A 25,525-nucleotide genomic window follows, 5' to 3' on the forward strand; every position below is an offset into this window, starting at 1 on the left:
TGCGTTAGCGACTAAGTCCTGTATTTCGTTCGAGAATGCCATTTTTTGAAGCATGCCTATGATTCTTTTGCTTGCGTGCTGTAGTTTTTCTACAGTTAGGTCTCCCCTGCGTTTTGATTGCTGTCTCGTGTTGTTAAAAAATCTGGGACGATAGGCAATGACTCGTTTGAGTAGTGGGAGTGAGGAAAATCTGTCCAGTATCTGACTTTGGGTTGCTATAGTTGTTTCTAACGTTGTAACCTTTCGTTTCTCCGGTACTTCTATCGGCTATAATTCATCAGCAGGCCATGTGGTTTCGGCTTGAGTTAACCAATGCGAACCACGATATAACATATTATGGTGTACAAGGTCTTCCATGTTCCCTCTTCGAGATAAGATGTCCGCATTGTCGCTTGATGGTACATGTCGCCACTGAGTTACGTTACTGCTTTGAAGAATTTCGGTGACCCTATTTGCAATAAACGGTTTAAGCGAGTGAGGTGGAGTGTTTATCCCATGTAATACTATTGTTGAATCTGACCAAAAGATGCTTGGTTGAACTGCCTTGGTGACGCTGCTGAATATCTGGATGAGCAACACTGCCGCGCATAGCTCCAATCTGGGTAAGGATTGCGTTTTCAGCGGCGCTACTCTGGACTTTGAGCATAATAAATGGCTCCAATGCTTGTCTTGGAAGTCTGTGCTATGGAAATAAATGCATGCTCCGTATGCTCGCTCACTGGCATCGGCGAATCCGTGTAGTTGTAACCTGATACTGTTCTCTATAGTGACCCGTCTAAGAATGGTAACTTGATGAATTTTCCGTAGCTGCTCTTGGAATTTTACCCATGCTACCCGAATGTTGTGTGGTACAGCATCGTCCCAAGCTACTTGACATTAACACAACTCTTGCAATATCAATTTTGCCTGGACTATTACCGGTCCTAGTAAACCTAATGGGTTGAATAGTTCAGATACTCTCGAGAGTATTGTCCGTTTTGTTATCTTGTGCACCTTTGCTTCTTGTTTTAAGGAATAGCCTAGAGTATCTTGCGTAGCTTTCCACTGTAGTCCCAATGTCTTCTTGCTGTCTTTGTCATCTAGCAAGAGGTGTTCCGAAGCATCTGATGTCATGCGTATAGACTCTATTAAATTTGGTTCGTTTGATACCCACTGTCTGAGCTCGAATCCTCCTTTCATGGTTATGTTAATGAGTTCATCCCGTAGCAATGTTGCCTTCTCGAGAGTGTTTTCCCCGGTTAACAGATCGTCGACATAAAAATCCCGTTTCAAAGCCCGTGCCCCTATCGGATAATTCTGTTCTTCGTCTTGTGCTAGCTGCTGTAGTGTACGTATTGCCAGGTATGGTGCGGATGCGGTATCGTATGTCACTGTATTTAGTTGGTATGTTTTTATTGGGTCGTTTATGTTTTCCCTCCAAAGAATTTTATGATACCTCCGATCCTCCGGGTGAATGTTTATTTGCCGGTACATTTTCGCTATATCGGCAGCGAATACGTATTTGTATGTCCGGAATCTTATAATCAAGGCGAATAAATCGTCTTGGATGGTAGGGCCTATTATTAACAAATCATTTAATGATTTTCCTGATGATGATCGGGCAGAAGCATCGAAGACGACGCGCACCTTCGGGACACTGTCCGCCTTGATGACTGCGTGATGAGATACATAACAGCCATCTCCCGGATAATTCGGAATCTCAAACATGTGACCCAACTGTTTATATTCGCTCAAAAATTCTTGGTATTGTGCTCCGTATGTAGGTTTCTTACGGAGCGAACGCGCTAATGAAAGAAACCTCTTTAGAGCTAACCCGTATGTGTCACCTAGCTGAGAGCTCTTGGTTTTAAATGGCAAGCGGACATTGTATCGTCTAGTTGACTCTCGAGTGGTGTGAGTCGTATAATGCATTTCACAGGCTTGTTCCTCTGGAGATAAAATTTTATTTGAGGAGACCTCTTCCACGTTCCAGAATTTGTTCACTTCTTCGTGAAGAGCCTTCAGTGTCGCATTGAAAGTTGCTTTGGATGGTTGCTTCCTTGTGCCTGTATCGCCCGTGACGATCCAACCTAATGCTGTATTTCGCAACTGCATGTTTTTGTTTGATAAATCGAGTCTTCCTTCGTGAAGGAGGTCCCAAAAGAGTTGTGCTCCAATAAGACCGTCTACCTCAGCCGTCTACCACTACCTCGGTGGAACTGTGGATCGGCTAATGGAATTTCGCCTGGTATCTCTAAATCGTTTCTATCAATATTTTCTGATGGCACTGCTTGCGAGACGTTGTCGACAAGCAGAAAAGTCTGCTGTGTAGTCGCTAATTCGTGAATGAACCTTGGTTCGAGTCATTCGACTGATGTGCGAAGTCCTATGGTTCGCACCACAGGGAGGTACATTGACTCGTTTAATGGGTAACGCTAGTCGCTTACATGCATCGGTTGTCAGGAAATGTGCCTGGGAGCAGGAGTCCAGTAGGACTCTGCATTTTTGCGGTTTCCCAGTTTGATCATTGATATTTATGACCGCTGTGGATAAAATGATATCCGGTAACATACCTGGTAAGCGACATGCTAAATTAATCTGTATGGCTGTCTTGAGTTCTCTCTATCAGCATGTAGAAGAGTGTGATGTTTTTTACGACATACTATGCAGTTCCACAAGGTACAGTCGTCCACAGAATGATTGTCCCGCAGACAGTTGGAACAGAGATTTTTGTCTCTGACGTGTTTTATTCTCTCCGGAACTGACAGTAATCCGAACTTTTTAGAATTACGCACTACGTGAGGTCCGTTACAAAAGTTGCAAACGCTTGGGGGCTGGGCGAGATAGGTCTGGTTCGGCGTTATCTTACGTACATTGTCTTGGCTCTTAACACGTGTACTATACGTGCGGGTTGTAGGGCGTGGTTGCGCATGATGTGTAAAATTCATCGGTTCTAAGGCATTGGCGCGACTGTGCAAAAACTGGAATAATTCTCCTACGGTGGGAAAAGGTTTGTCATCTATTCATTCCTTCCATCGTGGCTGTGTATCGGTATCTAGTTTGGACGTAAACAAATATAATAATACTGTATCCGCTGTGGGCTGATTGAGTGCTTGCAACGCCTTATAGTGCGTTTCTAGTCTGTTAACATAAGTTTTTATGCCCTGATGCGATGGACGTTGTAGAGGTGATACCTCGAACAATGCCTTTAAATGATTGTATACGATCTTGGCAGGCTGGTTATATAGTCTCTCTAAAATTTCCCCGGCGACCGGGTAATTACGAACTGTATTTGACGACGATGCTACTGCGTCAGCCGCTTCCTGCGTTAGGCAAAAGCGGAGATATATTAATTTCTTACAGGCATCGATTCGGGAATTATCGTGAATCGTGCAACGGAATTGATCCGCGAACCCGGGCCAATCTTCGTAGGCTCCTGAAAATGTAGGTATTTGAATTTTGGGTAAAGCAGCTTCATTCGCGATTAGATCTGCATATGATGTGCTCGGTGTGTTCATCATATTTCTGTCAGTTGGTTGTCTGTTCTGTCTCGTAACTCTCTCAACTAAGTCCGCAATGTCTGCTTTGCATCGCAAGAATGTATACCTTATGGCCATGCGTTCACTTCGTGCTTGACCATCGTCTGTATCGTCTAGTTCGTTCTGATTTTTACTATATGTGGCATACTCTGTTTCGAAGTCGTTCAAACGGTATTGCATGAAGGTTACTGACCCTCCTTCCTCGTAATTATCAAGTAACTCTTGAACATTAGCTAATTCTTCAGTGAATGCTACCCGTTTCTGCTTTAATTGCTTCATGCGTTCCTCCTGATTGGGCGCCATGGTATATGTGTAGTTCGATACTTTTACGCTGTGTATGAGAGGAGAGGTGACTCCACAAATATATTACTTACGTTTGGATGTTCAGTCGAATGAACGTTGTGTCTGCTGCTCTTCGCTGTGCAGCGGTATGTTTAGCTGTGTACTTCTCGTCGAAGGTGGCACTCACTTAAATGTGCTTTATCTAACACTCTTGATTTTCTCCGGACTGAGGTTTCCTCCAACGGCACCGGATTCGGCTCGAAGGACCAATATGTTGCGTACTACAGCAAAGAGCAACCGGTCAGGTCAAATCGATCGGTCGATATCGCGTACCTCGAATGACTTAACGTTCAAGGTGGAGGAGATGGAATAACTCGAGTGTTAGATTTTGACAGCACTTTATTTGTATTCGTTGTAGCACTTAACCGAACGAAGTTGGGACTTTGTCGTCCTATGTCTGTACTGTCCGATGGTTGAAGCTGAACTCTCCCGTTCCTCCTGCCTGATTCTCTCCTCCCGCAGTGGATTTCTTCTCCCCGCCGTGCCCTTCCAGCTGGTCTTTTCCTGGGTTCTTTCTGGCCTGTACGCGTAATGACATGTAATTCGAGAGGAATGGGCCTGTCCGTGCCATAAACGGACGGCCACCTGAAATTCCGAACAATAGTTTTCCTCTGCAGCATCATCGTGACGGAAAGTCGTTCTCTCGTGAGGTCGTATTAGCAAGTTACTTAGCGTCTTTACGCCCGGTGAATATTCCACGTTTTAACAAAGAGTTAGTTTAGTAATATTTGTACCGTAGCCAAGCAAGTCGAGTAAAACTTGGACTTTGGAAGAAAGCGCATTTTGTTATCCCGTTGACCGCGGATTCGTTATTGAAACTAGGATTTCATTTCATTTACTACAATCAGCAATAAATCAAATGAAATATTTTTCTCCATTTACTCCGGTAGTTTCAAAGGGACCACACATGTCCGTATGAATAATTTCCATTATCTCTCTAGCCTTAGTTCGATGGTAAATTACGCATTTTATTTTCTATACACGTTTCACATTTCACAAATTCCTTTTCAAATTCATTTGGTATACCCGTCACTAGCTACTATTTACCAAAATATTCAAGTATCTAAAATTTATGTGCCCTAGCGTTCTATGTCATCTTTCCTTTTGACTCATAATATTACTTTCGGCACTGTTTACTAAGTGCTCCTTCCTTTTCAATATACTTTTCATACTATTTTGTACTATTTTATACTATTCTGAACACTATTGCTGTAAGTCTATTATTCCGATTTATCACTTTCGCAATGTTTCCTTTTAAAATAACCGTATTATTATTATCCGTTAATTTTTTTAAACTAATCAAATTCTTTATTTATTTATAAACTTTATTCATATTTATTTCATTATGTCTTCCAAATACGTCAAGATAACTTATGACATTTCCAACTTTTGTTGCTTTTACCGGTTTATTATCTCCTAAGTGCATATTTACTGGTTTTTTAAGATCAATACATTTATCAAAATAGTTTACGTTATTTATTATGTAATCGTTACAACCGCTGTCTAACAGCCAAACTATTTCGTCATCACCTAACCTGTCTCCCTCGCTGCTGTGTGCTACGCGCGCCTTTGCTATCCATGTACCTGCTCCTCAGTTGCTCTGCTTGCACGTGCCTGCTGTTTGTTGACGATGGAAATTTCCGCGTCTCCTGCTCGTATGGCCTTTGTCTTCTCTTCCTCTGTCGTGACCACATGCCGATTGTCACGTAAACTTGAGACTTAGATTATAAAAGAAAAGAAGGTTGAATCGTAACCCAACTATTACCTTTCTTTTATCGAACTTTATTATAAATACATTGGTTTTGCAGAAGTAGAATGATATCGAATCAGAGAAAGGTTGAACAAGAACTGCCCGAGCTGGCTGAAGTCTCGGCTTATATAAGTTTTGGTTTGGGGATGATGTGCAAGAGAGTCCGAAGGTCGGGGGTCGATGTCTTATCTGCGGTGTATATTAAGATGTGATTGATGTCATACCGTTATTGTTTTCCGCTTGGACGTTTTGTCACTCGCGATTACTTTCTTTTGTCATCCCTCAACATCCCCACCGTCCACGCATTTGCTAGGCGTCCGCGACCGTTGCCACGTGCTCTTTCTTCTAGAACCTTCGGTGGAAGGACCGTTGGGATGTTGATGGTTCATTACTTCAGCGATATACGTTGTCGCCGAGTGCCGCCACATCTTTATCTCCATCGTCAGTCCATCGGATTTGAAGTATGCCGGTCGTGACACTGCCTCCTCCCATTTGTCGTCGAATTGCCGACATTGTCTCTTTTCTTATGTCGTGAAAATAATATTGGAACCCATCAGAACCATGCAAGTTGAACCTTTTTTCGTCTGAAAATAGTACCCTTCTCCTTTTCTTGTCCAATGCATTCTTTCTTTGAAACACTGAAACTGACACTAGATTTTTTCATTATTTGCTTCGTTAATTGTTTGCGTTAACTGCGAGTTAAAAGCTACGCGCAAAATTACTCGCTTATTATGATCGGATAACGATGATGGCTGACCAGTACTTTTCTTTTTGCCATAATCTTCAACATTTTTTAAGAAATTGCGTATTACTATACGACTCCTTATTACTTTCGATATTTTTGCTACTCATAACTGTTGCTGTTTTAGTTGAAAAATTTGCTTTTTTTCAGACTCGTTTTTTCCGCGTCCCATATTTACAAATTTATATAATATTCTACTGTACTCTTTACTCGTTGATAGATCATGAACTACTGAGCAATTTCTAAACGTATTAACAGAGTGTACTATCATTTCGTTCTTAAAATAAAACATTTCTTTTTGTTACACATTAAATCTCATAATAGTTTTTATTATTGTCAACGAACCGCATATTCTGAGCTCATAATATTTCGATATTATGCCTTACAGACGAAAAACTTTACACGCGTCATTGAGAAATTAAATATAGCACACGTGAGCTATCTTTTAAGCGAGGATATACATTATGTACAAGTAAATAACAAAGCCAATTCCGAGGTAATATCTATGGCGGTTCCGCGGTTGGTTCCTCTTGTACATACCATACCAGGGATTTTAGCGAGTATGGTCGTGCCAACTAGCCGAGTCCAACAGTGGGGGTTGCTGGGTATGTGTAAAGCACTTTCCACTCCTCGCGAAACAAAAGGATTTAAGAGATGGTTCAAGAGCTTAATAGAAATATAAGACAGAACATTGGGAAATTTAAATAATACAGTGTACACATACCCAGATACACCAAGCTTATAATTTGCCAATGATTGTCAGCTGAATTGTGCTAAAATATTCGGATGTGACGTAGGACGGGATTTATGCTATGATGGCGTGTACTATATCACAATATTTAGAAAATGTAATGCGCAGGAAAATTGCTGTTTGAAGTAGAGCGTCTCTTTATTAGAATGTTAATTTCGGTGGAATGTATCTGTGATTAAGCTGGTGCGAATCATGTAAAATGGAAATTCGTTGTCACGTCCCGCGCTCCGCATGTGCCGTAACGAAAATTGAAAACTACACATGCAAATAGCGCGAGTGGCGATTCGAACACGCAAGGTGAGTGCAAGGTATAACGATTATAAGAACACTTTTGTGGAGGATAGATCTTTTCGAATATCACGAAATAAAATAGACAAACTGTTAATTTGTTAAATATACATTTCGTGTATGGAAATTAATCCAACACAAATCACAAGTCCAGGTACGATATATCTCATGAAATAAATACGCGTTATCTTCGAGAAACTCCGTAGATACTTCTTATGCGTCCGAATGCTTCTGCTGCGATCGATGAACTTCATGCTCGTCATTTCGTCTGTTTATTTATACTGGTCGGGGGACAGTCGGAAAATTTGAACTTGACTGCGTTTGACCGTTGAAAGTAGCGGCGACATTGTTTTGCTCGGAGTTCATTACTCCTTAGAATACCTGTGATCTAACGGTCATGATACTCCGAAACAGAACAACAACAGAATTTGAATTGTCCTGCTCGCGTGCCGCTACACTTTAATGATAGGTTAACTAGATGTAGACACACGTAGAAATGGTATTAAATAAGGGCGACTAATAGACTAACAAATAGAGAATGCAATATAACCTGTGCCAACTAACAACCCGAGCAAGCCGCCAACCGATCAAATTAATCAGGAACAAAGAACGATTAGCAAGCAAGCATAATAGCAAGTAAAATAAACGAAACATTAGAAACATGGACCAATTAATAAACTGGGACTCGATACTATATAATATTATACAACGTAATATTCGATCAAGAAACAACCTAGGACTCGACAACTTGACCCGACAAACCAATTAATCCGAAGCAACTCGCGATTTCAACAAAGTAATTAATAAACTACGACTCTTTACTATACAACGTAATACTAAAATATTATATAACCTATGATTCGACAATTCAACCCGAAAAACTAATCAATCTAAAGCGACTCGCGATTCGAAAAATTGACTAAGAGACATCAACAAGGAAGGAAAAGGAATGGGACAATAGGAATACAAACTTTAATAACAAATATGGAATACATGAAATACAAAAAATTTACAAAACCAATTAATAACCTAACCATAAAGAAAATATAAACATTTACATATACATGTCGGAGATGAAAGAACACCGGAGCCTTTGGAATTTTGGATAATCCCGCAACATTGTAATCTAGAGTCTACTATAGCTGTAATTAAACAATTGTAGTTATTCAATCCGATTGTAATTGTTAGCGAGTTGTGATAATGAGCTTGGACTCGAGGCGACAGCCAGTCGCCGAACGTAGCCGCGGTCACGGGATGAACGCTTTGTCTAACAAAGGTATGGAGTAATTCTATAGTTCTCCTTAAAAGAAATATTTGTGGCGGCACGCAACAGTAAACATTCCAACGATTTCTGTCCCGTGGCTTGCCACACGCAGACCCTATTCTTCGAGCAAGAGGATTGCCAGATGTCGATGCGTCTCCGGATGTTCAGCTAGCCCGAGGGCCCGTTATAAATCTTAAGGTTTAGTTAACTAAAGTCCTTCAAACAGACAAACAGTCTTTGTCCCAACTACGGGAAGATAGGGGAGACATATTTTTCAACGAGCGGCGTCTCCCACTAGCAACTTTCCCTCGAAGGCGGCTAGCATCTTTTTCTAACCACCGATATGGAGATTGACCAATTAGCAGCAACGTCAATTTCCCTTACTTTCTGAACGAAGGCTTTTCTCGACGAATCCGATGATCCCGTATCCTTAGACACGCCCCATTATAGTTTTCCTCTGTGGCATCATCGGGACGAGAAAGGCATTCTCGTTCGCGATCTCACTGATGAAAGGAGTAACCCTTTACGACCAGTGAATATCACGCATCCGACTTAGATTTTGTGAGTACGTTCATCTATCATCCCGTCGACCGCGGATTCGTTATTGAACCTAGGATCATTGTCATTAGTTTCTCGAGTGCCTAACTACCATGGTTACTTGTCCGGCTCTATAATAATCGTATTTGCACTAGTCAATGTCTTCTCTATTGCATAACGACAACGTGTAACCCAAACGAAGATTCGTTTCACGCCCCTAACCCTAATTCTAATGTCCGCTCCGACATATATGAGGTATATATACCCTCCATCCTTGTTGCATATGTATGCAAATAGAATATATATGTCGGAGATAAGAGGACACCGGCGCCTCCCCTCTGAAACTTCGGGAAAATCCATAAAAATTGTAATTAAAATCTACAGTTGTAATTACACAATTTGCCGTCATTCTACCCAATTGTATTTGTTTGAGATTTGTGACAATGAGCTTGGGCTCAAGGCGACAATCAGTCACCGAACGTAGCCGCGGTCAACGGGACGAACCTTCCGTCTAACAAAGGTATGGAGTAATTCTATAGCTCTCCTTAAAAGAAATATTTGTAGCGGCACGCGACAGTAAACATTCCAACGGTTTCTGTCCCGTGGCTCGCCACACGCAGATCCTATTCTTCGGGTATGATGGTTACCAGATGCCGACGCGTCTCCATAGTACGTGATCAGCTAGCCCGAGGGCCGTTATAAACACTAAGATCTAGTTACCTATAGTCCTTCAAACAGACAGTCTTTGCCCCAATTACGGGAAAATAGGGGAGACATATTTTTCAACGAGCGGCGTCTCCCACTAGCAACTTTCCCTCGAGGGCGGCTAGCATCTTTTTCTAACCACCGATATGGAGATTGACCAATTAGCAGCAACATCAATTTCCCTTACTTTTCGGACGTAGGCTTTTCTCCACGAATCCGATGATCTCGTGTCCATAGTTTTCCTCTGTGGTATCATCAGGACGGAAATTCATTCCTTCTTGCGATCTCATCGACGAAAAGAGTAACGCCTTACGACCAGTGAATATTACGCTTCCGACTTAGATTTTGTGAGCACGTTCATCTATCATCCCGTCGACCGCGGATTCGTTATTGAACCTAGGATCATTGTCATTAGTTTCTCGAGTATCTAATTACCACGGTTAATTGTCCAGTTCTATGAGAATCGTATTTGCACTAGTCAATGTCTTCTCTATTGCATAACGAAAACGTGTAACCCAAACGAAGATTCGTTTCACGCCCCTAACCCTAATTCTAATGTAAACCCGACATATATATTCTTAGTAATGCTAAAGCAATATAACTAATAATTTGTAAGGCACTTAGTTCCCATTTCTTAAAACTTCTAATTCTATGTTCATAATCAAGAGAGTTTATTATACATTACAAGTACATTGTAAGAGATTGTACATTATTAATGATTTCTGGAGCGTTTTCAATTTTTGTTAGGATTTCTTTTAGACTGTCATTTAAGGGTAAAACTATAGTTTTGAGATTTGTTTTGTAAGTTATATTGGTTTTTTCTTCTCCTATTCGCATGTGTTCGTGATCATATAATCATTCGCAAGTTTCAGAGTTATAACAGTATAATATAATAATGAGTTGTTTTCTATAGTTATGGCTTGATGTTCCTTTCTACATATAACATTAATTTGCGTTGGTTTTTCGGGTATGGCTATGTAGCGATTACTAAGTTTTAACGAGATAAAGCTAAAGCCTTTGATTTTATAGATAACAATTTGACAATGTTTTTGTGGTGTGTATTTCTTTGAATTCTCGTCCATGGGTATTTGGGGGAATCCTGAGGATAAGTCTAAAGCGGAGAAATATTTTACGTTTCCTAGTTGTGAGCGTATATCGCCAATGTCAGGTGGTGGATATGCGTCTTGCTCTGTTAGTTCGTTTAACTTTCTACAATTAATTACTATTCGCCACTTTTGTTTCCCTGATGTATCGATTTTCTTTGGAACGACCTAGACAGGAGAGTTATAGGGAGAGTCAGAGGGTTCTATAATCCTTTTGTTTAACATTTCAGTCATCTGTTTATTTATTTCGGTTTTATAATGTTCGGGAGGACGGTAGAATTTTACGTTGATGATCTTATTTTCTTTTAACGTAACGGAATGTTTGGCAAGAGATGTACATGATAATGTTTCGCTGTCTAAATTAAATACGTCCATGTAATAGAGAAGAATCTTTTCCATAAGTTCCCGAAGAGGCTTTTCTATGTGCGATAGTCGAATCAAAGATTTGTATTTTTTGATTTGATCTACAGGGTTTGTATTTTCAATGATGTAAGAAATTTGAACTGAGGACTTACCATCATTAATAAAGCGTATTGGCATTGGCTTTCCTTCAAGGTATACAATTTCTTGAACGGTTTCTCCTGGTACGAGGATTGGTTCTTGCTGCAGCAGAAGGGCGTTTATTATCTAATTTCAATGTTTTATTGGAGAGTTCGAATCGATATTGATTTAAACCGGGTAAGCCTAATATGCCGTCTTCTATAATAGGGAAATTATCATCTACTAAGGAAAATTCTATCTCTTTGTTGAATAAATTTAGTATAATTTTGGAATTGGTTTCGTATTTGGAATGTCCCATGGAGAATTTCTTTGTGTCTGGTATTATTGTTCTTCCTGGGTAGCATCCTCGTTTAAGCAAGTTGATTCCTGCTCCCGAGTCAACGAGAAATCGCAATCCTGGTCGTCCTGGTAATTGTAGTCGTATTGTGGGTAATCTTCCTGCGATAGCATTGTTAATTCTGATTGTTTTTGAATATGGTTTATTCCTGGAGGGGCCATTGTTCGAGGCGGTATTCGAAAATTCTGGCATTGATTGGCAAGATGTCCCAATCGATTGCATTTGAAACATTTCGTTTGTGTCCTTTCGTTTAATGGTCGGTTCTCAAGCTTTGTAAAATTATTCATTCTTGATTGAATGTTTTGTGTGAATTGATTGTGTTTGTGTTCGTAATCGTGAAGCGGTTACCTACTGGTTGAGACGTCTGGTTACGATAAGATGGCGGAGCGGTTGTTTATCGCGTCATCCGTCTGCGAGCGTTGTCTTCGCGGAAGTATCTTTCCACGTCCATTGTTTCTGTTTCTGCGTCGATGATGTTTGGGGGGGGGGGATTAGCCAATACCTCTTGTCCTATTTCTGAACGAAGGCCTCTTACATAGTCAGTCACAGAGCCCACGTATAGTCGAAATCTAATGTTATAATTTTGCACGTTTTCGGTTAATCCTTGCCTTATTTCTCTTAATTGATCTTGGTGTTCTCTTACTGATGCTTTAATAGCCTCCGGGCAAACAATAAAGACTAAGTAAAGTGTCAAAGAATAATTTATTCAACCGTCTTCTATTCACGTCCGGTAAAGCACTACGCGCGATTCTAACTGGCATCGTAAACTGGTGCCCCTATAGAAACTATGGGTGTTTCAATACTCAATCTTATCCAGTATCACATCTGTAAGGTGCTTCACGATAAGATCTCTTCAACTCTTGATCTAATCAAGGTGATCAATAAAATTCTAGTCATAAAGCAGGATGTGCCGAAGACGGCAATAAACACGCAGTTCGGATTATTTAAATTCCTATGCATGATCGTTGGTCTTAAAGATGCGTTTAAATGGCCTTGTTCGACCGTCCTCGTGATCGCAAGGAAGCGCGCTAACGGGAGTCGTAAATTCCCGTTACGATTAGATAATTGACGCCACGAAATAATCCATACCCTATTTCGTTTAGGATAATAGAGGTGGTTGAACTGATTATAACACTGAAGTAACAGGTTACAATATACACATTGTTCCAACAACTTTATAGACGTAGACAGTTACGCACGGTGCGTATGGATATAAGTTAAATAGATGACTGATCTAAAGGTGGTAGACCAGTTAAGCGATGTTGACTGATCTAAAGATGGAAAACCAATCAAGAGATGTTGACTGATCTAAGGATGACAAATCAGTGAAGTTCGGTGACGATGCTGTCGCAGAGGAAAACTATTGCTGGGCGTTGGTCATCCCACCACCGGTCGCTTGAGGGTAGAAATGACCGTGGAACATGGGAAAAACCCGACCTTCTCATTTTTTATCTGGTTGGACAATAACCATAAGGAACCTCTTGACTTGAATGTGTTTTATACCAATTAACGGTCTTAATGGTAAAATACAAATGCTTAGTTTTATGACAGTTCCTTAGGATTATTGCGGTCGGACTAATTATATTTGCACAGATAGTGGCCGCCTCGATCGAGGCATGGATTATGGTTTACGTAAAGAGTCACCGGACGTAACAGATTTTAAAAATCAAAAATGATCAAAACCATCAAGCGCTCTCCAGCCTAGACTTCGTTCAGGCTTATATAGAAGACATTCTCATCGTCTAGGCCATCCAAAATGAGCATTGAGGACATCTACAGACGGTCTTTTCAGCGAGTACAAGTTGCATATCAACGTATAAAATTGCAACTTTCTTGCGGATGTAATGGAATTCCTGGGCTACGAGGTCTTAGCGCAAAGTTTCGAGCTCCTATTTATCAAGGTCAAAGCAATTCTGGATTTCAAGAAAGCTCCGACGTTGCAGGTGCTCCGTCGTTCCCTAGTTGCGCTCAACTATCGTCTGTATCAAATACGCAATTGTCTCATAGACTCAAGTGCCACTTTATCTCATTCTAAAAGATGCCAAGAAACACGACAAGTGATCAGTCCATTGGGATGCAGCTTCGGAAGCAGCCTTCACTAACGCGACAGTTCTTGCTCACTGTTGTGTGGGCAGCTGCATATCTTTCCTGGCGCTACGTACTGATCACAAGTCTTTTGCCTTCGCCTTCAAGCAGAAGATGAAGAAAGTCGAATCCTGAGTTTCATAGCCCAATATTCCTCAAAATTCCACTGTTATCGAGCACATCAATGGCTTCCCTGTGTCGCCGACGCGCTGCCTCTCATCGATGTGATCCGATTTCGCCTCAGTCTCTAGGTCGTAGATAACGGATGAGGAGTTCGCCCAATTATGCAAGAACACCAACTTTTTTGTGAAATTGAAGAAACTCATTTTAACATCTTGTGCGATATCTCAACGGACGACATCAGATCTGATCCCACTATGGAATTCAGAAAGCAGGTTTTCAACGCAATCTTTCCCATACGTCTAACAAGTCAACAGTTAAGTTGGTCTTCTAGCAATACATTTGGCTTTCCATGAATAAGAAGAACTCACGCTAGACGATAATCTATGCTAAAATTCCTAGCATTTTTTAACTGATGGATTCCTAAACTCTAAACTAGTATTTTTGAATTCTATTCCTCGAATATTATCAATATATTATTATTATGTACATAAAAAGAAGTCAATAATTTTTTATCGCTAAAAGTTAAATTTAGTCATTAAAATATTCAAATCAACGTATCTCCGCACAGTCGAAAAATATTGCAAAAGAATATGAAGCTTTGAACACGTGAAGCGATCGCCTGTCTTCACCTCCCTCGTTTTAAAGAAAAGTGTTACGTCCGGAACAAAATTTTGCTTTTTTTCTTTCATCAGCTTAAATACACTTTGACTGCGTTTTTGATATACTGAGAAAACCCTAATCGAGAACAGCAACGGTCTTTGGGGTTTATAACATAGTTTATCGCATTGGTGACACGAATCTGTTGTTCAAAACAAGCATTCCCTCCTTGGAATCGTCGTGGTCTTAACTTAACGCATAATAGATACCCTTAAGATTGCTTAAAGTAAACCAATGCCTCTCGTGTGATTCGATAATGCTAAAACGTTCTGGAGTTCCGGATTCTCCTCTCCATTCAAGATTCCTCGGAATCCTCCATCGGATTCCCGCGAAGATAATTTCGAATCACATTTGATACTGGCTTGAATTTTGTAAAAACGTTGCGCTTTCTATATCCGTCGTTGCACGTCAGTCAGTTCATATGAGATTTTATATAATCTGTAATAATTTGTACGTATGTAACTGGGTTGGAATTGTTCATAAGGAAAGCCGTTGTTGTTGAGGGAATGTTAGGTTGGTATGATTACTAGTTCTTACATGCTAAGTTGGTACGACTTCTAACGACGCTCCTTTGTTTTAGGTGTCGACCACGTGTTAATTATCTAAGTGCATCCGATGTGTTCATACGGCTGTACATGGTGGTGAAATACAGAACATAAAAATTGAATCTGTGTGAATCAATTAAATATCAAACTCCAAAACCTGTTTAATAACAATTGTTAAAACAAAATTTCTTTTATAAAATACTATTGTAAAGCACGACATTGTGGGGAAACCTTACCATGAGTATTTCTTGATGTATTTCTCAAAAGTGAACATTAATGTTAATATTAGGTATATCCTTTCTTTCTGTTAATAACACATTTCATTTTGTATGAGGAGTTTCTGGTCCGAACTCAAATCAGCATTTACGTTAAACATCCTGCGATACGAAGGAGACACGCGACCAGAACGAAGCGTCGATTTTTGCGGTCAAAATTACAAAACTTTTAATTACGAAAACTTCATCTTCTGATATGTATATCACATATGTATATATCTCGATATTGAATATTACCTCATCGATAGTTACATTGTACTATAAACTTATTATTTCTGTTCAACATTATCATACAATTTCCATAGTTAACGTGAAAAATATAAGTTTGTGTCGAAAGTTTGATTGTCGCTATGTATACACCAATTTATAAATAATAGCATTATAAATTATAAAATTAATAGATAAAGTGCAAGAGTGAAGAAATATGTTTGAAGGAAAGGAAAGAAAGGTAGAAAAGGAATAAACATGCACACTCTCACGGCTTCTCAACTAACGAATTATGATAATTCACGCATCGAGCTCCACAACCTAATTCGTTATGTACAACAATAATGTAACGTAAACAATTTTAGCTAGGCCCACTCCGGCCTTTTACGGGAGCGTAAAGCTACGTTATTCTTCGACGTGCGATCCTAAGATGCGAGTTGTAACGATCTGTGGAATGGTTTGAGTTAGAGTCTGCTTAAGCGTGGTAGACTGGACAGAGAAAATCATCCTCTAGCTTAAGAACCCACTCTTGCGTATACCCTTTTTTATATCTTCTTCCATTAATTCTTTTACCTTTTTTCTATTTAAAATCGTAGTAATTTTAGTTTTGTTTTGTAGCTTATGTTTTAACGTGAAATAGAATCTTTCTTAAATTATACCGCTCAGAGAAATCGATTAGTTTGTGTTTCTTTCCATGATAGGTTTTTAAGCAGACAGATAAAATCTATTGTTGTCTATTAGCAATTCTGAGTGTAGTGAGGTCATATTTGAAGATCTCGAGAAATTAGTGAATGAAGTTATTGCAAAACATTCCGAGAAGAAATAAGTTTTAGATGCTCGTAGTATTAAATTATTAATTCTAAAAAATTATTTACTTTTTATTTGCATTATTATCACTTGGCGTCTCAGCATGTTATACACTGATATATTATACACTGCATGAATTCATATAGCAAAATTTCGTATATTTTCAGCTTCTGCTGTGCAGATTTATGTCCAAATCGATTTCTTTTTCAAGTGTGCAATTATGGCGTCTCTACTCAATTTTGTCATAAATAACCTAAATTTCCTGTTTGAAAAGTTGTATTACTTTATCAGATTGTTTCTGTGCTCGTTTCGACTCTGCTATTATCATGTCTCTGTCTGCTGATGAATATACAGTTTGTTTACCATTTATTACTAGTGTGTCCTATCCAGCGATTGTTTTTCTCTAACATCTACTAAACAGACATCTACTAAGAAACACACCTTCAAGGTGTATTCCAATCCAGTTAGCAGCCCTATCTCTTGTCTATTCTGTTAGATATCATCATATCCGGAAGTGTCTTGTTTATTCCGTTATTTGCACCTATAACAGTCGGAAAAACTTCTAGATTGTAACATGCAAGTAACCATTATTGCTCCGGTGTTACCTACATCTGATGTACAAGGCTGCAGCTTGATAAAGTGAGTGGTTTTATATAAGAATAGGATGAGCGATTTTGAATCGACTACAAGTAATCTTGATGGAAATATTATTGAGCAAGTTATGACAAGAAATAAGAGATTTCATACTTTTCCACGGAGACGTCCATTATTAAAGGTAGTCTACATAAAATTCAGCTCCAATCTTGCAACACTGGCTTTATTATCACGCGGTTTGATAGAAGTATTTCTGGTGACAAGCTTAGGTCAATTTGTGTCACACTTAAATTGTCAGAGACTCTTTTATTAATTTTGAAAAACAGATCAAATTACTAGGGTTCAGTCAGAGCTTCGCAACACCAAACGATTAAACAGCGTGCGTTTCTAGACACCGTGGAAACCAAATTGCAGGTTACTAACGATGTGTCAAAATCAATCCAATATATTCGGATCCCTCACAGGATTCTTCCGGTTACTGGTAAGTCAAAATACACCATCTCCATCCATTAGTGCATAACCAAAATGTAATGGTTTTTATAGAAAGTTATAGTAGCTGTAATGTGGAATTGCTTGTTCCCCACGTGCGTACGATGTGATTGCTCTCATGAAAACATGGTTTCATTCTGATGTATTAACCTAGAAGCTTAGCTACTCTTGCTGCGAGTATGTATTTCGCTGCAAGTATGTACTTGCTTGCTGTATTTCGTTGTGGTAGATCTGTGACGGATCGGTACCAACAGGACGCCGACAGGTCGAGGCATCAACGCGGCGCAACATCTCCCGGGCGCTCCGCGAGTACCAAGCGCCAACACCAGACGGCTACTACGATGACGAGTCTGTCTATCTCGCTAGCGGTTGAATATACGGGCGCACGATACAAATACCGCACCTAGCGAGACTAGGTCTACGTCTAAGGTAGGGACTACCAGGCATAGCCTTACTGACGAGTCCACCGGTAGTCCCGGGACGGAACGCCCATTCCCTTTTCACACGGCAGAGCCATAACACTGTCAAAGATCTTTTCTCACTAACAACTTCTCAAGAGATGGTGGTGTTTTAATTGCTGTTAAAAGCTCATTTCGTTCCTTAAGTACGCACATTAATAATCCTTGTCAGGATTCTTTTTAGATCAACATGTGCTTCTTTCGCGGCAGTTTGTTTTCCACCCACATCTTCTCCATTTGTATATTCCGATATCTCATATGGCGTTATTGAAATCGTTGACTTGTATCCCGATCGTATGTATAATACTGTACATACTAGATGATTTTAATTTGCTTCATGCCACATGTAACGACCAAATTCCATCAATTGACCCCGAGGCAAACTCGAATATAGCAACATTCCTAGAATACTTAGTTCTCAACCTAAATTTTTGTCGTTTATTTAAAAAAAAATCAATCATTGTAAGTTTTGCCTTGATTTATTTTGAGCTAGGGATAATAAGACTAGAAGAGCTGCCTTATCTTCTTTTACTTTACTGTGGTTTTTAAAGGTTGTAAAGTTTTGCATGGATTTAACATCTTACTCTTCACCTAGCAATTATATAACCTACAGATATGATCTCAGACGTGGCGCTTACTCCGAAAAATCGTGCGCAATGATCTAAATTCCATCGCTTGGGATGACATTCTAATGTTAATATTAATCATGGTAATGCAGTTCGTATATTATATGACCATTTATATTTTACCATAGATTTGTTTATGCCTAAATTCTATATAAAGAGCTCCACTTTTCTTAAATGGTTTTTGTCTTCGACTCGTTAAGCTCGGTTGACAAAGAAATGTGCGTACCAAGTATACCATTCGTATATGAATTCGTATGAGGATTTCATAATTTTTTCTATCGAGTTCGATCTCAGTTAAGGCGCTGTCTAGAATTGTTACACGCTATATTCCCGCAACACTGAAATATTAATCCGTGAAACCAATAATATTAAGCCATTTTGCAGTTTCGTAAACATTATTTGCAACCTTCAAAGTGTAGCTTGATCAAATACGTAGCTTGATAATGAAAAAGCAAATGATGCCTAATCGATGAGTTTTCTTTTTTGACTAATTCACTTAGGAGGTGTGATCCTACAAAAAATTTAAGATACGGATAGCTAATATCCATATCTTCAGATTTATTAAAAATATTTCCAATATATGTCGATGTAGAACATATTACAGTATAAGGTTTTGTCCAAGGACTTCTTGGATATGCTGCAAATCAGCATGAATTCTTTTTCACCGCTGAATACAACTTTTCTTTAATTAAAGCATCCTACACTAGGGACACGTCTACAGGGGGGAACAAAACGATTTATAGACGGCAGATCATTTCGGACATTACAGTATCGGAGGATAAGATTTTACCCTTGTTAAGAAAAGGAACAAAGGAAGCTAACGATCCCTTTATTCCAAAAAAAGCCTGGCGAGAAGTCCAGTTAACTAGAACAAATATGCTGATGAAAGTGAATTAGATATCGACATACCTTTGGAATATTCCGAACATAGTCGATTATAGCACCCCAATGGCGGTAAAAACAAAAAGAATTAAGGAACCATTAACCCCTTCCCGTGCCATTTAGTTCGACGAAACTCGGACCCAAGCGGTAGACGCGCGCTAAACAGACCAGACTGATGCTCATAAACAAGAACTAACATTCAGTCACGATCGTAACGGGCAAAAAAACAGTCCGCGAGCTCGGCCTGTTATGTTTACGTTTGGCCCAAGTATCTGGTCGCGAGTCAGACTCGCGATATTTATGTTTGGGCCAAAATCTTCATCGCGAGGCTGACTCGCTAAAGTACGGGAAAGGGTTAATCATATCGGCTATGGGGAGGCAGAAAAATATAAAAGATCTTACGAAAAGGGATGACGAGGAAGAAAGGAGATCCTCGCAATCAAAAAGAGAAATAGAATACTTCATCAAACAAGTGGAGGTGGATGTGTTAATTAATACACTAATCGAAGTGATCTTAAACACAAACAAAATAAATACGAGGTTCCACTTATTATCCAAAAAAGATCCGAAAATAACCAATCACTAAAAATAACAGACATATAAGTGGGTAAAAAAGAGGGGTAAGAGGGGACATCGGTCAAGGAAACGGTTATTCATAGAGAGCTGGTGGTAACCCAAACGTCGCCCCCTAAAACAGAATATAGTAGCTACTAAATACAGACTGAGGCGTATTGTGTTGTCCGTGATACTTATAGCTGCTGGCTGTAGATGTCGTTGCTGGGGTACTGCTATTTTTCTTCTAATTTAGATGCACGGAAAAAAATCGGACTCCGGTCGCCAGGATTCCGAACCCGGGTCCCGAACGTTCGTAACCTAAGGCGGTAACCACTGCGCTGCCGTCGTCCGGTACTAGTTAGTGTCGAGTGGTGGTATTTGTTGTTGAGTGTCGCCACAAGACTGATATACAAAGGAAAAAACACTACCAACTCAGTAAAAGAAAACAGACCTTCCCAGCGGAAGATAAAGAGGAGGAATTTAATGAAAAGAGCAAGGAAAGAAGAGTTGGCATACGCGGACGTATCAAAATGAGCACCGAAAAAGATGACACCCAGAAGGAAGACAACAGTAGCGAGATTAACGAATAGAAAGTGCAAATAGAATATCAATATCAACCCAAAAGGGACATTAGAGAAGCAAGAAGTCAGCGAAGAATCCACAATAGACCGGAGGCAATACTCGTTGAGGTCGAAAGAGAAAGAGAATGACCCGAAGCCTATAGAAAGCTTATAGGAGCTAAGGAAGCTCTCAAGGAAACAACAGGCTAAAGCACCAGCGAGTGAAATATCTGAGAAAATGAAAACGGTTACAGAAAACCGGGTACAACCAACACCACTATAGACTATGGTGTTACTGGAAGTAAAAAACATTGATCCACTGACGAGCAAAGAAGAGCTCAGTAGCGATATTTGTCGAAATTTAGACATAAATTTAGACACTACGGAGAACTCTATGGGGAACGCAACAGACCATAGTTGTTATCCCCACATCAACTGTACCTGCTGATTATAACACTCTAAAAATCAGAACGGGGTTAACAATAACAAATATAAAAATTTTGCCGAAAATCAGTAGATGTTTTAGGTGCCATAAAATTGGACACACTTCAAACCGGTGCAGATAAGTCAGCCCAGGAAAGGAGCTCTGCAGGAAATGTGGAAGTAGGGACAACAATAAGGCATATTGCAATAACGAATCGTACTGCACCATGTACAGTGTACAAGGATCAACAAACAAAAGGCACGTCACTGGGTCATTGGCGTACCCTATATACAGAAGAGCGATGAAGGAGAGGAATATTAGACCAAAAAGATAGAGATCTTGCAGATCAATTTAAATCGCTGCAAGTTGGCGCAGGATTTAATGTACCAATACGCTTGTGAAGTCAGAGCAGTATTGTTATCAACTCTGAACCAAATAAACAACAGACGTACTGATACAAGGACACAAAAGGAGACGCAACCATATAGGTTATGTTATTTAATGGCACATAACCGTGTGAAGATACCATAATTCAAGAACATGGTGTGGTGGGAATAAGAATAGGAAAATTTGACTGTATGAGTAGATATTGTTCCCCAACATCAATAAAGATAACTATTACAAATATGTTAATAAACTAGAAAGTTTAATTAAAAAGATATATCAAAAACAAAGAAAAATAATTGTTGCTGCCGATTATAATGAAAAAACAGCAGCGTGGGGCGGAGATAAAACCGACAAAAGAGGTAGAACCTTAGCTAGGGTTAGCTAGGCTTTATAAAAGGATAAACATCCGACAAATTTTTAATATTTCAGGTTACCTTTATGCATTACATGAATTTTAAAATACGACAATCAACAGAAATTGTCATTATAAATTTTCGACAGAGGCCTTTGATCCAGATAGGTTTATTAACCCTTTGCACTCGAGGACTTTTTCGGCCGAAAATATAATTTTATAATATTAATTTCTGTATTTTTTTGTATGATAACTTATAAACCATTCACCAAGATGTATTCTTGATATAATTAATCTCATTTTTAACAGCTCAAAATCAAGTTCATCTTCATTTGAGCTAATTTCACTTCCGAAAACCACTTTTTTAGCGTTTCTAAACTATAATACTTTTGCCATGATCGTCGAATCCGAACTAACGTTGGAGACGTTGTTTCCATACCATAGTTGAACCATAGTTTCGGAGGGATATGGGATTAAATATTTTATCTGCATTTTAAAGTCTAACACTTTACATTTCCTAACAAAGTACACAAAGAGCCAAGGAACTAATTTACGAACCAATGTTGCACTCTCATCAATTGCAGATGTCAAAATCTAGCATAAACAGGGACTATCGCCTCTCGCTCGCCACTGGAATTGCAGCACGGAATGCTGTGGTGACTGAAAGTCGCCTCTTGAGTGCAAAGGGAAAAATGTCTTCCCATTAAGGGTTAAGAAGAACGAAAACTATTGATAGAACAAGGATATAGCCTCATTTAGAAAAATAGTGAATAAATTGGAGAGGTTGCCCAAAAAACCTGTATTAAACTTAGTTAGCAATGTGGAGGATCTTACTAAGATATGTAAGCAGAAAAAAGAAACTGAAAATATTAATTCAAAAAAGCAGAGAGCATGGAAGGAATTCGTTGCAACCTTAAAATGGAATCCATGGGGTAAACCCTATAGAAGCATTATAAATAAATTAAAAAACAAGAAACCAATAGTTAACTTGAACTCAAATAAAATTAATAGCATTATAAATACACTTTTCACCACAAAAATAAACATAACTGCCAAAGAAGAGAGACGGGATGGCAAATACGAGGAAGTAACAAGCGACGATGTATATGTCACCGTCCAAATGGAGGAGTTAGCGAATGCCATCTAACAATTAAATTCTACAAAGGTCGTTGGCGTAGATGGGGTTCCTGAAACAACAATTAAATTATTATTTGAGCGCGAAGCTCACAACATACTAAGCATGATTAATACTATACATAAAATAGATAAAATACATAAAAAATGGAAAATTACCAGAGTAGTATTGGCAGCAAAATCAGGAAAGGATCCCCTCCTTCTCACTTTCTATTGCCCCATAAGTATCCTACCTGCAATGAGCAAGGTAGGGGAAAATACTTTTAAATCCTCCATTGAGAAGTAATTGAAGCAGGATCCATATCACAAAAACCAATATGGTTTCCGCAGATGTAGGAGCATGGTCGATGCCATCACACAAGTTAGCAAATTTGCAAATTTCTGAAAAAAGAAAAATTTAGTATGTATCCTGATGGCTGTCAACATTAAAAATGCTTTGCACATCCTTCGATGGGATACATTAATTAACAAAGCCAGGCAAAGAAAACTTCCAGGAAACTTGACATTATTATTTGATCACCTGAAGGATGGAGAGATTATAATTAAAAGCATAAATAAAGAATTTGAAAGTAATGTCCACGCAGGAGTCTCACAAGGTTCTATAGCAGGACAGTTATTATGGAACTTAGTGTACAATGGACTTCTTAATAAATTTGCTACTCTAAAAATTTTTTGAACTGTAGCCTTTGCAGACAATTTGGCAATTTTAATGGACTTCAATAAAGAAGAAACCATAGAAAATAAACTAAATATGATCATAAATAAAATTATGACTTGGTGTAATAACGCTGGATTGCAAATTACGAAAGAAAAAGCAGAGATTATTCTATTGACTGGTATGCGAATATCTAAGATAATGTAAATATTATAAATACGTCAATTACTACAAATAAGACTATTAAGTACTTGGAAGTAGCAATTGACAACACCAGAAAGTACACTATGTACCTGGAAACAGTATGCGATAGAGTTGATGCATTAGTCGGAGTGCTGACAGAATTCCTTGTCAACGTAAATAGCCCCACTAACCTCGTTAGAAAATTGTACTACAATGTCTGGGAATTGGTGGTACCATAAACCTCTCCTATATGGGCTGAGGTTCTAAAAATGACTAAAAATAAAAAAATATTAAAACAAGCACAAAGATTGACCTTAATATGGACATCAAAAGCTTATACTGGCAACATGTCAATATACATTAAAGCACAGCTGTAAGGAAAGATGTATGAGGTGAAAAAAGGCACACAATAAAGACGGTAGGAAGCATAACCAGTAGGGTGCAAATGTTACTCAAGTAGGAGATAGAATAATTGGAAGAAACAGCAATAGTGGATTGGAGGACGGAATGGACCCTGTATAAGAAAGATAATTAGACAAGAAAATTGATAGACGGTGCAGTCATCTTTATAAAGAATAAAAAACTTATTAATCATTGTACAATGCAAATACTTACCTCCCAACGTGAAGCCCTTGAAAAGGGCTTAAGCGCCAAGAATATAATTATCTTAGTTACATTGATATATGGAATCACTTCCATGTATTTTGTGGTTCCATAATAAAGGCTAGGCAACCAAATGAAACAGAATATGAACTTTCTATAAGGCTTACATACAGGGTATAGTCCATAAAAATTATTTTAAGCAACAATTAAAGAAATTAATTATCTGTTATCTACTTTTATCTATTCTGTTTTATCCACCTATTTAATTAACTACTGTAATTATTTATTTAGTTTTATATATCAGTTATTAATTAATTAATTTATTTATAATTTGAATTATATGTACAATACATTATATGATTAGCTATTTGTGGATAAACACAGTGAGCTGACACATATACTCAACTAAATAACATATAAGAAAAATAACATAATTTAATAAATAATTAGTTATATACACAATTTAAAATACTATTTTGCTATGTTATTTATTTATCTAGTATTTGTATATACATTTATAATTACTTAATGGATGGAAAAGTAATACAGATTGATATATTCCATAACCCACACACAATGGAATGGTAGCACCATTGTGATAAATTGTAAATTTAGTAAACTAAACACTGTTTATCGACATTGCATTCACAAGCAATCAGCGATGATTACTTAGAAATCAAGTAATCACTTAATTGATGTATGAAAGTTTAATTGTAAATATTATATCGAGTTAAAAACTAGATATGGAACTAGCACGTGGTATTATAGAAAGCCGCTAGTTATATTGAGAGCATTGAATATGGCGTAATACCAATATGACTAGTTTTTAATCAATCATTGTAATATTGTTACCAGTAACTATTTATTTATTAATTATTAATTCGTGGTGCTTTATCTACCAGTTAACATCTAAACAAATGCCACTAGCTTAGATATATATTTACACTACTAGAAATTATTCAATTAGTAATTACTCTTTTCCGGGGTGTTTTCATATATAGGTACTTTTACATTCGAACAAACGTCATAATTTAGACATATGTTACATGTTACCAGCAACTTAGATACTTTAATTACATTTTATTC

At 38.5% G+C, this 25,525-nt stretch overlaps 1 protein-coding gene and 1 long non-coding RNA gene across 4 annotated transcripts; both read right to left on the bottom strand.

The window, feature by feature from the left end:
* Positions 1 to 267: 267 nt before the first annotated feature.
* On the bottom strand, positions 268 to 2,094 carry LOC117159296 (uncharacterized). Its single transcript, XM_033339014.2, has 2 exons — positions 933 to 2,094; positions 268 to 866 (listed from the first exon to the last, which is right to left on the bottom strand). Exons 1-2 carry the CDS (start codon positions 2,092 to 2,094, stop codon positions 268 to 270), a joined length of 1,761 nt encoding a protein of 586 aa, XP_033194905.2.
* Positions 2,095 to 15,794: 13,700 nt separating this feature from the next.
* On the bottom strand, positions 15,795 to 25,222 carry LOC143303889 (uncharacterized). 3 transcript variants are annotated; one of them, XR_013060574.1, is made up of 5 exons: positions 24,965 to 25,222; positions 24,452 to 24,560; positions 23,947 to 24,109; positions 23,158 to 23,379; positions 15,795 to 23,051 (listed from the first exon to the last, which is right to left on the bottom strand). It is a non-coding gene; the product is annotated as an uncharacterized LOC143303889 (long non-coding RNA). The 3 variants fall into 3 exon arrangements; XR_013060575.1 differs by having other exon boundaries at positions 24,953 to 25,222; XR_013060573.1 differs by lacking the exon at positions 24,965 to 25,222 and having other exon boundaries at positions 24,452 to 24,722.
* Between the last annotated feature and the right edge of the window lie 303 nt (positions 25,223 to 25,525).

This window comes from Bombus vancouverensis, chromosome 17 (assembly GCF_051014615.1).
Source record: "Bombus vancouverensis nearcticus chromosome 17, iyBomVanc1_principal, whole genome shotgun sequence".
NCBI lineage: Eukaryota > Metazoa > Arthropoda > Insecta > Hymenoptera > Apidae > Bombus > Bombus vancouverensis.